The sequence below is a fragment of the Apodemus sylvaticus genome, chromosome 6 (assembly GCF_947179515.1).
Source record: "Apodemus sylvaticus chromosome 6, mApoSyl1.1, whole genome shotgun sequence".
Lineage (NCBI taxonomy): Eukaryota > Metazoa > Chordata > Mammalia > Rodentia > Muridae > Apodemus > Apodemus sylvaticus.
In genome coordinates this window covers 126703139-126717963 of record NC_067477.1, presented here as the reverse complement: position 1 = coordinate 126717963, position 14825 = coordinate 126703139, and the positions used below count along the sequence as shown (strand labels likewise).

The following is a 14825-nucleotide window of genomic DNA, read 5'->3' as shown; positions in this document are numbered from 1 at the left end:
CTGAGGGTCTGGCCCTATCACCTCCCTCCCCACTAGATTGAATTCATCAAAGTTACTCTTTTCTTCTAGTGCTTCCCAGTCAGCATCTGGAAGTTTTTCCTCAGGGATCATATTTACGGTATGGTATCAACCTAAAGTTTCTGATTTTATTTTTTTTCTCCTCACTTAAATATGATCTTCATTATTCCGTAAGTTCTACATTTCAAGTTCATGCTCTTACTAGATTATGATATTAACAGTTATTGACCCTTTCTGCTCTCTTTATTAACTTTCATTCATAATAACTTCTATTCTTCAAGTGCAAAATTCTTCCCTCTCTTCCCCCGTCCTTTCCCACCCACTTTGTAGTCCTTCCTTCCTTCTCTCCTTCCCTTCTTTCCTTCCCTGTCTCTCCCCTTCTCTTCCTCTCCCCCTCCTTCCCCTTCTTTCCTTCACTCTCTCCATCCCCTCTCTCCCTCTTTTCTGGTCTCCCTCCCTCCTCCTCCCTCCCCTTACTCTTCTCCCCTGCCTCCTCCCCTCCCTCCCTGTGTTGGGATTCAAATTCTAGCTTCAGGTATTCTGGCCAAGCTCTGCCACTGAACTCTCTCCTGGCTCTTACCTTTGTCCTTTTTAAAAACATTTCTATTTTCTTCTTCTTTCTTCTTGCCCATCCAACTGAATATTTGGTGTGGTTCCACTCCTATTTAGAATCAGAACTAAACTTAAAAATCAGGAAATTTGTTATAAAAATTCATCTGTTTACTAAGAGCTACAAATCCGTAAGAAAAAGACAATTGATTCAGTAGAATAGATACGGTCTGACAGGATTTGCTACACCTAAGTGGGCAGCAAATGGAAAAAGATGCTTTATTCCCTAGGGATGAGAAAAGTGCAAATCATAACAGCCATTTGACAGCACACCACAGCTGGTTAGCAGTACGCAAGTCCTGCAGTAAGTGTTGGTAGGAGACTCAGGGAGAACGCCAGTATATAGGAATCTGGTGACCTTACAGATTTAGGAACTTGGTCACGGGGCCAGCTCCCAAACTAAGACAATTGCTCTCCTCATCTGAAACAGCTTCCTTTTCCTTTTGTTTCAGAATGGTCTCACAGAAAATAAAAGGAAATCAGGAGTGTGAGTATCTCTGTGCACTGAACATATTTCAGACTAGGAATGTCTTTCAGACTCCGTCTATTAGATTCACCTGTGGCATTTGGGTGCTAGTTCTGTGGCATTTGGGTGGTAGTTCAGAAGCAGTGGAAAGCTTGAAACCTGTAAACCAAATTAGCAGGAGAGAAACAAAGAAAAACATACACACTCACACATTCACATCTTTGCATCTGTAGATACATCATCAGGAAGGGTAGCCCTATGATGATGTAGCAGGTGACAGTGGTTTAAAGTGTTCTTTTGAACAACACTATTGAAGATCTGGACTTGGAAGTGTTTTTAAGGGAAGTGTTGTGATTTTTGTTTTTCTGTTTTTTGTTTTTGGCAGATGGATGGGGTATAGATAGTAACTTGGTTTTGGTTTTTTTGTTTGTTTTTAAAGATCTATTTATTTATTAAGTAAATTTAATATATTAAATAAATAATATTTATTATATGTAAGTACACTATAGCTGTCTTCAAACAATCCAGAAGATGACATCAGATCTCATTACGGAAGGTTGTGAGTCACCATGTGGTTGCTAGAATTTGAACTCAGGACTTCTGGAAGAGCAGTCAGTGCTCTTAACCACTGAGCCATCTCTCCAGTCATAACTTGTCTTTTGAAGAACATATTTTATATAAACCATTAGGAATTGGTTTCTTTCACTGAAGAATAATGACATGTCGTTGGAACTGAAGGCATGGTGATCGCAGGAGCCACCACAAGCCATCAATGTTTTCTGAACACCACATTGAACGAAATACAACTCCTGAGGTGGATGGGTGCAGAAACAGAAACATGCCTCATGATCCAGCCCACAGCTCTGGTGCCTGTGGCAGTAAAGAAGGGAGAGAATTCGTGAGAGAGATTGGGAAGGAAGGGTAGCCATGACTGTGGGGAGACAGCGGCTGGGTGAGGGGAGGAGGAGAGGAGGAAGACTCCAGTCGCTCCATCAGTCGTGATTCCTGGCCTGACAGAGTTCATCCAGGTGAAGGCTTGAGGGTGAGGGGGCGGGGCAGCAGCATGGCTTTGCATGGTTGATTCTGGTGAGGTTTGAACACCTCACTGCAGATGGCTCACCATCAGAGAGGCAGGAGGGCCAGAGGGAGGGACCCAGGAGACCTTCGTCCTAAGGACGTTCTGAGTCTGGAGAAAAAGGAGATGAGAGCCTTCCCGTGGCGGGCAAGCCCAGGTGGAAGTGAGATGCAGGGAAGAACAGAGGAGCAGCAAAAGGAAGCATTTCTCTGAAGAAGCCGAACACCCCTTGCCTCTGATGACTGATGCAAAACAGAAAATGGCCTGAGGGTGGCGCGGCGCCTGCTCTAAAGTTCTATGGAGTGCCGTTTTGTTTGAATTTTCCATTTTTGTCTCAATTTTAGAAAAGTGCCACCTAGCGATGTGCTAAGTAATAAATATACCTTGGACGCCAGGTAAGCAGAGTTTGTCTAATGGTAAGCGTGCATAGTCAAGCCCACGGAGGGTTGTGGTCTCTCGGAGAAGTAAGGTTTGGGAATCCAAATGAAATGTGTCAAATGCAGATCTCTGTGATGTTAGCGGTGTTTCTGATATCCATGGATGCCGTTAAAACTGAAAGCAAGTAGTACTTTATATCAGCGATTTAGAAGAAAAAAATAGACTAGAAAGGATAGGGAAGAAGATAGGTGTGGAGGGAGGAGAGGAATGTCTGTGAGGATGGAAACGCGTCCGTGTGGACCTGTTATCTAGCTTCACACAAGATTTCACTAGGGAAAAAAAGGAAGGTGGGCTCATCTTCTGTAGATGATGATTCAGTTAAGAATTAAATACCTAAGATGAAGGAAGCCCGTGTGCAGCAGTGGAACATTACGTACACATTCTGAATACTTACTAAGCTCCTAATACTTACCTGCAACTGCTGTGGGCATGTGGCATATGGTGAACAAATAGAATTCTTCCTCTGAAAAAGTTTGGAGGTGGCCACTGGCATTAAGGAAATACTTGTATTTAAACACATCTATATTTAGAGGCTGGGGAGATGGCTCGGCTGTGCAAACATGAGGGCCTACACGTGAATTCTAAGACAGGCATAGCAGCACGCACATCTGTTACTCTGGCGGTAGCCAGGGCGGTAGGAGTGTGGAGACCAGTCAGTGAGCTCAAGTTCAACAGAAGATCCAGCCTCAAAAAGCCAAGTGCATTGCAGCCAAACAGTGGACTGAGCACAGGGACTGACTGCAGTGGAGGAGCTAGGGGGAGGACTGAGGGAGCTGAAAGGGCCTTATCTGGCATCAACGGGAGGGGAGGCCCTTGGCCCTGTGAAGGCTTGATGCTCCAGTGTAGAGGAATGCTAGGGCAGTGAGGAGGGAGTGGGTGGGTGGGTGGGTGGGGGAGCACCCTCATAGAAACAGGGGGAGGGGGAATGGAATGAGGGGTTACAGAGGGGAAACCAGGAAAGGGGATAACATTTGAAATGTAAATAAATAAAATATCCAATTAAGAAAAAAAAAAGAAAAAAGTATACCAAAAAAAAAAACCCCTTATAATGAAAAAAAAAAAAGTAAAGTTCAAGGTGGGTGTGGTGGCACACACCTTCAGTCCCAGAACTCTGAAGCAGAGATAGGCAGATCTCTGAGTTCAAGGCCAGCCTGAGCTACAGAGAGAGTTCCAGGACAGCGAGGACTACACAGAGAAATCTGTCTTCAAAAACCAAACCAAACCAAAATAAAAACAATGGAGAGTCACTAAAGAAGACCTCTGTCATCAATCTCTGGTTTATACACACACACACACACACACAGGCATACACACACATACATATGTATGTGCACAATCACACCCACGCACCCACACATATACATGCATGTGTATCTGTAGTTACATAATCTGTATTTACATATATGACACATATGCGCTGTAATAAAATATGGGCAGAGTTAAAGAAGAACAGCAGTGTGGTAAGAAATGGAAAGGTAGCCCTAAGGTCACCTTTCTGTGGAGAAAGCCTTGTGCTTGAAGTGAAAAGATCACGGTGTAGTGGGATGAAATTGGAGAAAGAACTGGGGACGTGCTACGTGGTGCTTTTGGGGCATTTAAGGGTTTCCTAGGTTTTGCTGAATGCAAAGGTAAGGTTTGTAGAAGGTTTGGGGAGAGGGAGATGCTAGCAGACTAAGTTTTCACAGCTAAAGCCGGGCAGGAGAAGCTGGGTATCAGTCAGTGAGCCCCCTGTGGGAGCCTGATGGCCAGGGAAGTAAAGACGCTAGAAATGAAGACCATTTCATTTCATGTCTGCAGTGGGGGTGCTGCAGGTCAGGGTTAGCAGGGCTTAAGGGAGGGAAAGAAACAGGTCGGTATATGCAACCTTGAGCTCCTGCTTTCTCTGTGGTATTTGTGGCACACAGCTGGGTGATTCTTTTTACTTTAGTACTTGTTGAGGGTGGGGTTCATTTCTTCTTTGTAGCTGCTGGAGGAGGGTGCTTCATCATGTCTCACATGAGGCGACGATCCAGAGGGAATGATCTGTTACACTGAACTCTACTTAACAAGGGAGGGAAAGAGGAGGAGGAATGTGGATTTGTGATTCATGAGTTCTAGCAGACATTATTAAAAACAATAAGGGAAGAGTCTCATCTTACATGAAACACTAAACCTCAGAGTAACAGCAATATCAATCTTACCTAGGTTTAAGAACGATTTTGAAGACATAGAAGAAATTGGCTCAGGTGGATTTGGCCAAGTTTTCAAAGCAAGACACAGAATTGATGGAAAAACATATGCTATTAAGCGCGTTAAATATAACACCGAGTAAGTACCCATCTTGCTCTGTTGAGCTCCCAATCCTCGCATTAGGTATCTTTCCTTCATTGCTTGCTAAGTTCTTTCTGGTCCTCCTTCATTTTTTTTTCAGAACTACAGAAGTTTTGTTTATCCTCAAATGACCTTACCTTACAGCGGGTATTTATTTCAGTTTAAAAATATGATTGTATCATTTTGAAACAGTGCTGAAACCTGAAGCTGTTGACTTAACTTGTTTAAGCTGGTTTCCTCCATTTGCTCCGTTTTGAGGCTCCCTCCTCTCTGATGTTTCAAGCTTGTCTCACCGTGACATAAAACCAGCTACAGGCTCATTTCAAGAAAATAGTGCGGTGTCTTAGCTCTTGAGCCCAATTCCTGTACAGCTTTCATTGTACCAAGTCTTGGTTTCTTTACATAAACTTGTCCTTGGATTTATCTTTGTCACAGTTTGAAAATTCTAAGCTAAGTTCTGCTCGCTGCCTGGGTTGTCTGCCCTTGCTGCCTAAATGGGACTCGACTGTGAATTCCAAAGATTTTAACCCATCTTCTAAGCAGAATATCAACTATGATGTAGCTATTGAAAACTGTTACAGTCAAAAGAAGATGCAAATGATGTTTACCTTTGGATATCTATCATTTAAGCCCCTGTCTTTTTCTTATACATTTGAGTGTAGAGAGCCTTATTGAGGTGCTATGCCACCTGGCAGGAACTTGACTTCGACCAATGTGAAGTTCCTCTCCCAGCCTTTGAGCAGGAACTCCTGTGTTAACTATAATCCCCTCCACCTAGGGTGGAGTGCTCAGACCAAGGTGAAGCCTATTGTTCTTCAAGGACCTGCAGTTTCCTGAGAAACACTAGCCACCTGCTGAGCAACTGAACCAGTCTGCTGAGAAGCTTCCAGCCTTTGCCCCCTGACTATATATATTGAGAGTTCTTCATTAAACTTTGAGACCTTGAATCGCAGGTGTTATCTTGGTCTCCATCTCTTTTTGCCGCCTTCCCATACATCCCCAGCTTCCCTTTCAGGTAACATGTTCGATGTAACTGTGGGCAGTTACAATTGAGAATAAGAACAGCTATGGTTTCGGATATGGCTTTACTGTGCGTTCAGTTTTCTTCCCTTCTGAGGTCTGGCTCTCATGCTCAAACTTAGCACAGGAACCACAGTGAGGACAGAGAGAGGAGCCTCGGTGGTTGCATCCTGTTATGTAAGGTGTCCTGTGGCTATTAGGGGTATGTAATGGCACGTTTGTTTTCTGGGTCCTTTTAATAGGAAGGTGGAGCGTGAAGTACAAGCGCTGGCAGAACTCAATCACGTCAACATTGTTCAATACTGTTTTTGTTGGGAGGGAGAGGACTATGACCCCGAGCAAAGCAGGAGTGATTCAAGTCGGTAAGAACTTCTCGAGGCTGCAATGGAGGGCACTTGGTATTTATTGTGTGGGGGCCACTAGAGGAGACTATCACTCCTCACAGCCTTCAGAGACACAGTGGTCTCCTGTTCTACAGGCAGGAAGACAATCAATAATCTTTCCCTGTTTTTCTCCATCTTCCAAAGTTGCTTTTAGTTACTTTGTTTTAGACCCACTATATACCCCAGACTGGCCTTTGGGCGGCCTCCTGCCTCTGCCTCTTAAGTGCTGTGATTACAGGCACATTTCAGTATGCCTAGCTCAAACTTGCCTTAAAGGTATTTTTAATGGGATGGAGAGATGGGTCAGTAGCCAAGAACCTGGATTGCTTTAGCAGGTATGTCAGGAGGCTCACGATCACCTGTAATTCCGGTGCCAGGGTATCCTCTGGCTACTGTGGGCAGCAGCACTCATGAACACATGCTCACACAGAGACAAAGACACAACATTTGAAAATAAAAATTTTTTTTGAAAAAACGTTTTTCGTTTTTTTCCTTAGCTCCTTTTAAGATCTCATATTCTGCATTCTGGACCCCCTTGTTTTTCCTATAGCTAGTGCTATAGTTTATAAGAGTAAAGACTGATTTAACACACAGATGCTGAATCCGAAAGGCCCTCCTTCTGCTCTGAAACTTCCCTTCTCAGAGGCTTTTGGCAGTATGCCTTTGGTGGGGTGGTGCACTGCCCAGGGCATGCATGGCCTGGTGGCTTCACTCACAGATTTCTTGAGGACAGTCTTCTCACTGAAATCCTCATGTCACTGGAAACCTTATTGCTCACCATCTCCTGAGGTGTTCTGTCCCCTCCTCGTGCCATTGAGAGCTCTAGGACTTGTTGACCATCAGAAGACAAAAGGCTTCATTAGCTTTAAGCAAATTACTGGCTACATCACCATATTTGCTAGCGTATGTGTGCTAAGAAAATATAAATTCAATATGGAAGGCAACTTAGTTCATAAGATATGTAGAAACTGTGGTTAGCAAAAACAGTCCTCCAACTTTATACAGCAACAAATTTATTGGCGTATCTGTAGGAGTTTCTAAATGGGCTGTCATTTCAGGCTTGTTTTTTTCTTCTACCTCTTGTGAAACTCTAATCCCTATGATAATAAGGAAGGTACCTAACTCATTTTTTAAGTGTTCTGTGCCCTTTGTAAAACAGATGTTCAGTTAACTGATGACAAATTAAAATGCTTCAAACTTACTTTATATAATAGTGAGAAAACTAGATTTCTGCAGTTAATACTACTCATATCTATTATTGAAAGTGATCAAAGATCTTCAGCATTAAATAATATATATGCTCCTACTTTATAAACAATTGAAGCTCTGGATCCTTGGGAAATTATGATTTATATAAAGTGGTTTGTTTTATTTCAAGTTTATTATATTCAGATTTTTATTCTGAGACATGCTTTGGGTTTTATAAGATATGATAGAACTTTTAAAAATTAATTTATTTTTGTTGTTACTTTTAATGTACTGTGAATTTTGTATACAGATACAAGACCCGGTGCCTCTTTATTCAAATGGAATTCTGTGATAAAGGAACTCTGGAGCAATGGATGGAAAAGAGAAGTCAAGTGGACAAAGCTTTGACTTTGGAGTTATATGAACAAATAGTGACAGGGGTGGATTATATACATTTGAAAGGTTTAATCCATAGAGATCTTAAGGTAAGCAGGAAATTTACCTTGTTGGTTCATAAACACACAGTTTAATAACTTTAGTTATTTAGTTATTTTTTCTTTAGTTTTAGATTGTGATTGGCAATTAGTCATGATAAAATTACACCTCTCTAATCTGCTGGACTTAAAGTGGGTCTGGAACTTACCCAAATGCTGTCCCATGTAACTGCCTGGCAGGTCTCCCAGGCCCATGGACTTATTGTGACAATGATCCTATTAGAAGTCTCGTTCCTCTCAGGCTGTGTTTAGCTTGATGGTCATTGCCCCATTGAAAGCAATAACACTTTTCATATTCTGAAAAATGACTGTGGCTGCAAGGTCCAGCCGGCTGCCCTGAGCCAACCGCTGCTGTGGCTCTGCTCTAGCGTACGGGGTTCAGTGGTTGCACACGAGGGCAGGCTTAGCTGAAGAGTCAGTCCATGGCTTATGTTGGCTTGATTGGGATTTTCTGTCCCACGATTAGGAAAACCATCCAAGCTTTCAAATATGCATAGTGTGTTTGTTTTCAGGGTCTAGACTACTGGGTTCCTCAATTTCCTTTTCACTAGCAAGAAAGAGGAGGCGCCAAACAGCTCCACAATTTCCCTTTTTTTTTTTTTATCACAAACCTACAGTCTTAGTCAGGGTTTGTATTCCTGCACAAACATCATGACCAAGAAGAAAGTTGGGGAGAAAAGGGTTTATTCAGTTTATACTTCCACATTGCTGATTCCACCAAAGGAAATCAGAACAGGAACTTGGAGGCAGAAGCTGATGCAGAGGCTATGGAGGTGTGCTGCTTACTGGCTTGCTTGCTTGCTTAATTGCTTGCTTGCTTATAGAACCCAGAACCACCAACCCAGTAATGGCACCACCCACAGTGGGCTGGGCCCTCCCCCTTGATCACTAATCGAGAAAATGCCCACAGCTAGATCTCATGGAGGCACTTCCTCAACTGAAGCCCCTTTTTCTGTGATAACTCCAGCTTGTGTCAAGTTGACACAAAAAACCAACCAGCACAACTGACCCCTTGTCAACTTGACACACAAACACATCACTATTAAGCCTTAATCTAGGCCGGGCGGTGGTGGCGCATGCCTGTAATCCCAGCACTCCGGGAGGCAGAGGCAGGCAGATTTCTGAGTTCGAGGCCAGCCTGGTCTACAGAGTGAGTTCCAGGACAGCCAGGGCTATACAGAGAAACCCTGTCTCTAAAAACAAAACAAAACAAACAACAACAACAACAAAAAACCCAAATCCAAATGCCTTAATCTTTACTTTCTTATTGAACCCAAGATCTAAATAACTTTAAAAGTCCCACAGTCTTTATATATTAAAATTTTAATCCCTTTAAAATATCCAATATCTTTTAAAATTTGAAGTCTTTTACAACTCAAAAGTCTCTTAATCATGGGCTCCACTAAAATATTTTCTTACTTCAAGAGGGAAAAATATCAGGACACAGTCACAATCAAAATTCAAATCAAACTCTAACCATCCAATGTCTAGGATCCACTCACAATCTTCCGGGCTCCTCCAAGGGCGTGGGTCACTTCTCAAGCTCCGCCCTTTGTAGCACACACCTTGGCTTCTAGCCTGTACTCCACTGCTGCTGCTGTTCTTGGTGGTCATCACATGGTACTGGCATCTCCAAAACACTGCTGTCTTCAACTGCAGCTAGGCTTCACCAATAGCCTCTCATAGGCTCTCTTCATGGTGCCAAACCTCAACTCCTTTGCATGACCCCTTCAGTTTTGGGCCATCAATTGCAACTGAGGCTGTGCCTTCACCAATGGCCTTCCGCAGCCTCTCACTGTGCTGAGCCTCAGCTGCTCTTCATAACCCCTTCATACCTTCAAAACCAGTACTACCTGGGTAGTACTTACACATTAGCAAGTCCGGATGCAGCATGAGGTACGACCTTGGCTATCTCTGGAACACAGCCTTGTGCTCTCAGAAGACGCTTCCCAGAAGACTTTACCTTAGTGATGCTGGCCTCTTCTTAATTACTGCTAATTTCTTAGCTCCAGCAAACCAGCATCAACTGTCCCAGTAATGCAAAGGTTTCTCTATAGTAGTTCTGGTATCTTGTTAATCACAGCTAATTCTTCAATCCCAGTTAACCAAAACCACAGAATCTTCATAATCAAAATAGCAACGGCCCTGGTAAAAGTCTTCATCTTCCCTCTGAAATTTCACAAGCCAGACCTCCATCATTTGCACTGCTCTCAGCATCATCTTCCAAGCTCCTACAGAACACCCTAGAGAGCTCTCAACACCCAGTGGCTCTTCTAGCCCAAAGTTCTAAAGTCCTTCCACAGTCCTCCTGAAATCATGGCCAGGCTGTCACAGGAATACCCCACTATGCTGATACCAATTTGTCTTAGCCATGCCAAGTCCCGCCTGATGGCTTTAGACAAGCTTTCTTATGTCTCCTTTTGTCCTGATTCCTTTACCTGGCCTTTCTGGATCACTCTGCCTCTGCCCTTTTCTGCTGCAGGCAGAAGAGCCTTGTCTGGGTAGAACTCGGCTGTCTGTGTACTCCACCTGTCTAAAACATCCCGAACGAGGAATGCTTCAAAACAGTCTCTGGGAAAACAAGTACCCTTGTCTATAGCTACTCCCTGACCCTAGTTACAATTAAGTGGACTTAGAAACATATGACCTCTTCTGTTTGCCTTGCATTCGCAAGCTTAAGAATTTGATATTCAAGTCCACTCATTTCTAATATTTCTCTGTAGCAATAACTGAAAGTATTCTTGAAAGTTAGCACATTTGTAGGAATGTTATGTTCCAAAAGATAAATAATGGCCAGGATGGATGACATACGTGAAATCCCAGCATTTGACCAACTGAGGTAGGAGGGTTATAAGCTTGAGGCCAGCTTGACCCACACAGCTAGATCATATCTCAAAAAACATTTGAAATTTTCATTTTTATTCAGTATTCCTTCACTTCAGTATGAATTTTTTATAGAATTGAACAAGCAATTAACTTCTTACCCATAACTCACTCAAAACCTATCACAACAGACTGACTGTAGATGAAATGAGGCAATTTTTGCCTGGTGACTGTCTCGCCACAACTGAAGCAACTCCATTGATGTTCAATTTCTTCTTTGAATTCAAGAAAGGGGTGCTGTCAGGAGCAAATAGGTCTCCAGTCAAATGATCTTTAATAAAGAAATGTCAATAAACATCATATTCTGTGTACTTCTGACACCTTTGAAGGCCATCTTTCTACCTAAAGCATCTCTGAACTGTTAAGCCTTGACTACTCTCGGCCATTTCTAATCAAAATAACTCAGGAACACCCTTTTAATTAACTCACAACCACAAGTTTGCTATCTGACCCTTAACTTGTATTAATTAATCATCTAAAAAACAGTTTATAATAGCAGTTATAGAAGGACTGGATCTAAGCCTTGTATTTTTAAATATGTTATATAGGCACAATGCCTACATGGAAGTAATACTACTACTAATTCTAGTTTTGTATCAATAATAAATTTATACCAATGAAAACCTTAAATTTACATCAAATAAATTTTGAACCAATATAAGAGATTATAACCTCAACCTCATATCAATTGTAAAGACTTCTACAAATGTAAGATCTGGCTATGTAATGTTTTGCTTAAAAGTACATTTGCTAACCTATTCCTATTTGTCTATTTCTATAATTTCTATGGTATTGCTGTCTCCCCCTTTTTCTTTTCTGCCCCCTTCCCCTTTACCCAAGAAGGAAGGATAGAAAAGAGGAAAGGTAGAAATCCCTAAGTTTAAGTTCTTTAGCTTTGGACATATCTATAATTCCTAAAATAATCAGACCCATCCACCCCAACATAGGGAACTAGGATGATGATTGTCTTTGGTCTGCTTCCAGCTGAATTGGGGCGAAGAATTCCCATCTGGGGGCACAAAGGGAAATAGGAAAATTGGCTTGTCAGAGGAGAGCTAGCTGGCATTATTTGCCTTCCAGTCACTATGTGCTGAGAAAGTTCATTGGTCAGCTGACATCTTGACCATGATGTTCTGAAAGGCTGAATAGGCGAGTAAAGTTCTGGAAGCAAGTCTCTAAAACAATCAGCTTTGATGCAGTTGAAGTAGAGTCAAGTGTGAAGCTGGAATGGAAGGTCCCAGAATCTCAGCATCCCCAGAGTGTGAGTCTTTTTAGGGCTGTCTTTCTCTTCTTTTATCCTGTAGTATACAAAACTATTTTGTTGATTGTGTTAGTCTCCCTTTACTTCTCTGTCGCTAAGGTCTTCAGGAGGTCTCTCTTCATCATGTCTGATTTTTATCACCTTGGAAAGAACCCACAGCTTTTCTTTTCCTGTGGAAACAGGCATAGCCCCTCCCCCAGCGTAATATATTTCCCACACATGTCGTGTGTCATGAAGCCATCTTGTCTTATGTTCTTTCTATTTACATAGAAGGTCTTTCTCTGGGTGTAGTTCATCCTGATCTGAGATCCTTTAATGAACATTTTTTTAAACTATAATGCTGCTTCTTTTTATCTCAGAAAAGATTAGAAAGATATGTTTGCAGATGTCTTCCAAAGGACAGTGTTTTCACAAAAGAGCCATTCTTACATGAAGCCTCCAAGAGTTCACTTCTTACTGTGTTGGAATCTTAGCCTCTAGGCCTCATTGGTTGGGGCACAATGGTTTCTAGAGAGAGGGCTTCCTCTGGTCTCTGTATCTTACCTTAGTATCAGAAGGGTCAGCCCTGGCCAGAACCTCAGACCTGTTCTCTGCTCCCTGGAGGAAGGTGACATGTCTTCCCTGTCCCTTAACCTCACACTATCTGACTAAACAAGTAGAGTGTCATTCATTGTGTTTTCTTTTTAATAAAAAGCAATCTAGTATTCCTTGTCCCATCCAGCTTAGCTGTTTACACAGATTCAATCTCCTGTTTCTCAGAGTTGGGTTAAAGCTGTTGTACTGAGGTAGCAAGAGCTACCCCATTATTCATCTGTGAATATGGACATATAGACTTCAGTTTAGGTTGGAACATTGTCTCTCCATGTCTATCACATACAAATCTTCTTCTTCCGTTACTGACTTTAGGTTGAAATCAACTGACTGAACTTGAATCTCATTGCTAATTTTTGCACAGGGCTCCTCAGAAGCTCCCTTTGGCCTTTCCTGGGCTCCCCATCTTATTCCTCTTTCATTATCTAGGCCCTCTCATAGGCGTGTGTGTGTGTGTGTGTGTGTGTGTGTGTGTGTGTGCGCGCGCGCGCGCGTGAACATGTATGTATGTATGTATGTATGTATGTATGTATACATGTTTGGGCTCAATAGGTAAAGATGTTTGTGGTACAAGACTAGTGATCTAAGTTCAATTTCTGGAGCCCATATGTAGGTGGAAAGAAAAAAACTGATATCACAAAATTGTCCTATATATTTTTTTAACTTATTTTTTTTATTCGATATATTTTTTATTTACATTTCAAATGATTTCCCCTTTCCTAGCCCCCCACTCCCAGAAAGTCCCGTAAGCCCCCTTCTCTCCCCCTGTCCTCCCACCCACTCCTTCCCACTTCCCCGTTCTGGTTTTGCTGAATACTGCTTCATTGAGTCTTTCCAGAACAAGGGGCCACTCTTCCTTTCTTCTTGTACCTCATTTGATGTGTGGATTATGTTTTGGGTATTCCAGGTTTCTAGGTTAATATCCACTTATTAGTGAGTGCATACCATGATTCACCTTTTGAGTCTGGGTTACCTCACTTAGTATGATGTTCTCTAGCTCCATCCATTTGCCTAAGAATTTCATGAATTCATTGTTTCTAATGGCTGAATAGTACTCTATTGTGTATATATACCACATTTTTTGCATCCACTCCTCTGTTGAGGGATACCTGGGTTCTTTCCAGCATCTGGCAATTATAAATAGGGCTGCTATGAACATAGTAGAGCATGTATCCTTATTACATGGTGGGGAATCCTCTGGGTATATGCCCAGGAGTGGTATAGCAGGATCTTCTGGAAGTGAGGTTCCCAGTTTTCGGAGGAACCGTCAGACTGATTTCCAGAGTGGTTGTACCAATTTGCAACCCCACCAGCAGTGGAGGAGTGTTCCTCTTTCTCCACACCCTCTCCAACACCTGCTATCTCCTGAATTTTTAATCTTAGCCATTCTGACTGGTGTAAGGTGAAATGTTGCACCATAGAGTGACTAGAGATATAGTTCATTCATGAGAGTGCTTGCCTAGGATGCATGGAGCTCTGAATTTGATTCCCAGTTGTTCATAAACCAGGCATGGTAGGTAGCTCATGATCTAAATCCCAGGACTCAGAATGTGGAGGTTAAAGGATCAGAAGTTCTAGGTCATCCCTGGCCTATGTACTGAGTTTGAGACTAGCATGGGATATGTGAAACCCTGTAAGAAAAAAACCAAGTCACCCTCCCCCTGTCAACCCAAATAACAGCAGCAAACAAACAAACAAAACAAAACAAAACAAAATAACCAAAGGAAATGCATAGAAAAGGTGTTTTGTGATCATTATCAGCATCTATTTAACAAGGCATAAGGGATATACTTCCTAAAAACTGTCCGAACTGGAGAGAAATCCTGCATTGGGCTATCCTGCAGTAGTGCTGACCCATTCAGAGACTCACAAGATTGGAAGGGGTTTTAGTTCCCATCAGATCCTGAGTCATATCTGCAGAATTTCCTCAGGTGGATGCCCAGCCCTGTTATGGGATGGGGAGCTCTAGCTCCCATTCCTCGCACCTCCAACTGGGCTAGGATGTATGAAAGCAAGGATCTGTTTCGAGCCCACCCTCCAGTCACGGATCCCTCTCCTGGGCCCCTGCAAACTGAATTTTTTACTTGAT

The 14825-nt window shown here is 42.5% G+C and overlaps 1 protein-coding gene across 2 annotated transcripts in view; it reads left to right on the top strand.

The window, feature by feature from the left end:
* Positions 1 to 14825, top strand: part of Eif2ak2 (eukaryotic translation initiation factor 2 alpha kinase 2) — a 33542-nt gene that overhangs the window by 11606 nt on the left and 7111 nt on the right. For both annotated transcript variants that reach the window (XM_052186414.1, XM_052186413.1), the window contains 6 exons: positions 70 to 118; positions 1080 to 1114; positions 2513 to 2563; positions 4791 to 4913; positions 6179 to 6298; positions 7818 to 7992. In XM_052186414.1, coding sequence (XP_052042374.1) covers positions 70 to 118; positions 1080 to 1114; positions 2513 to 2563; positions 4791 to 4913; positions 6179 to 6298; positions 7818 to 7992 — 553 coding nt within the window. The remainder of the gene's footprint in view (positions 1 to 69; positions 119 to 1079; positions 1115 to 2512; positions 2564 to 4790; positions 4914 to 6178; positions 6299 to 7817; positions 7993 to 14825) is intronic.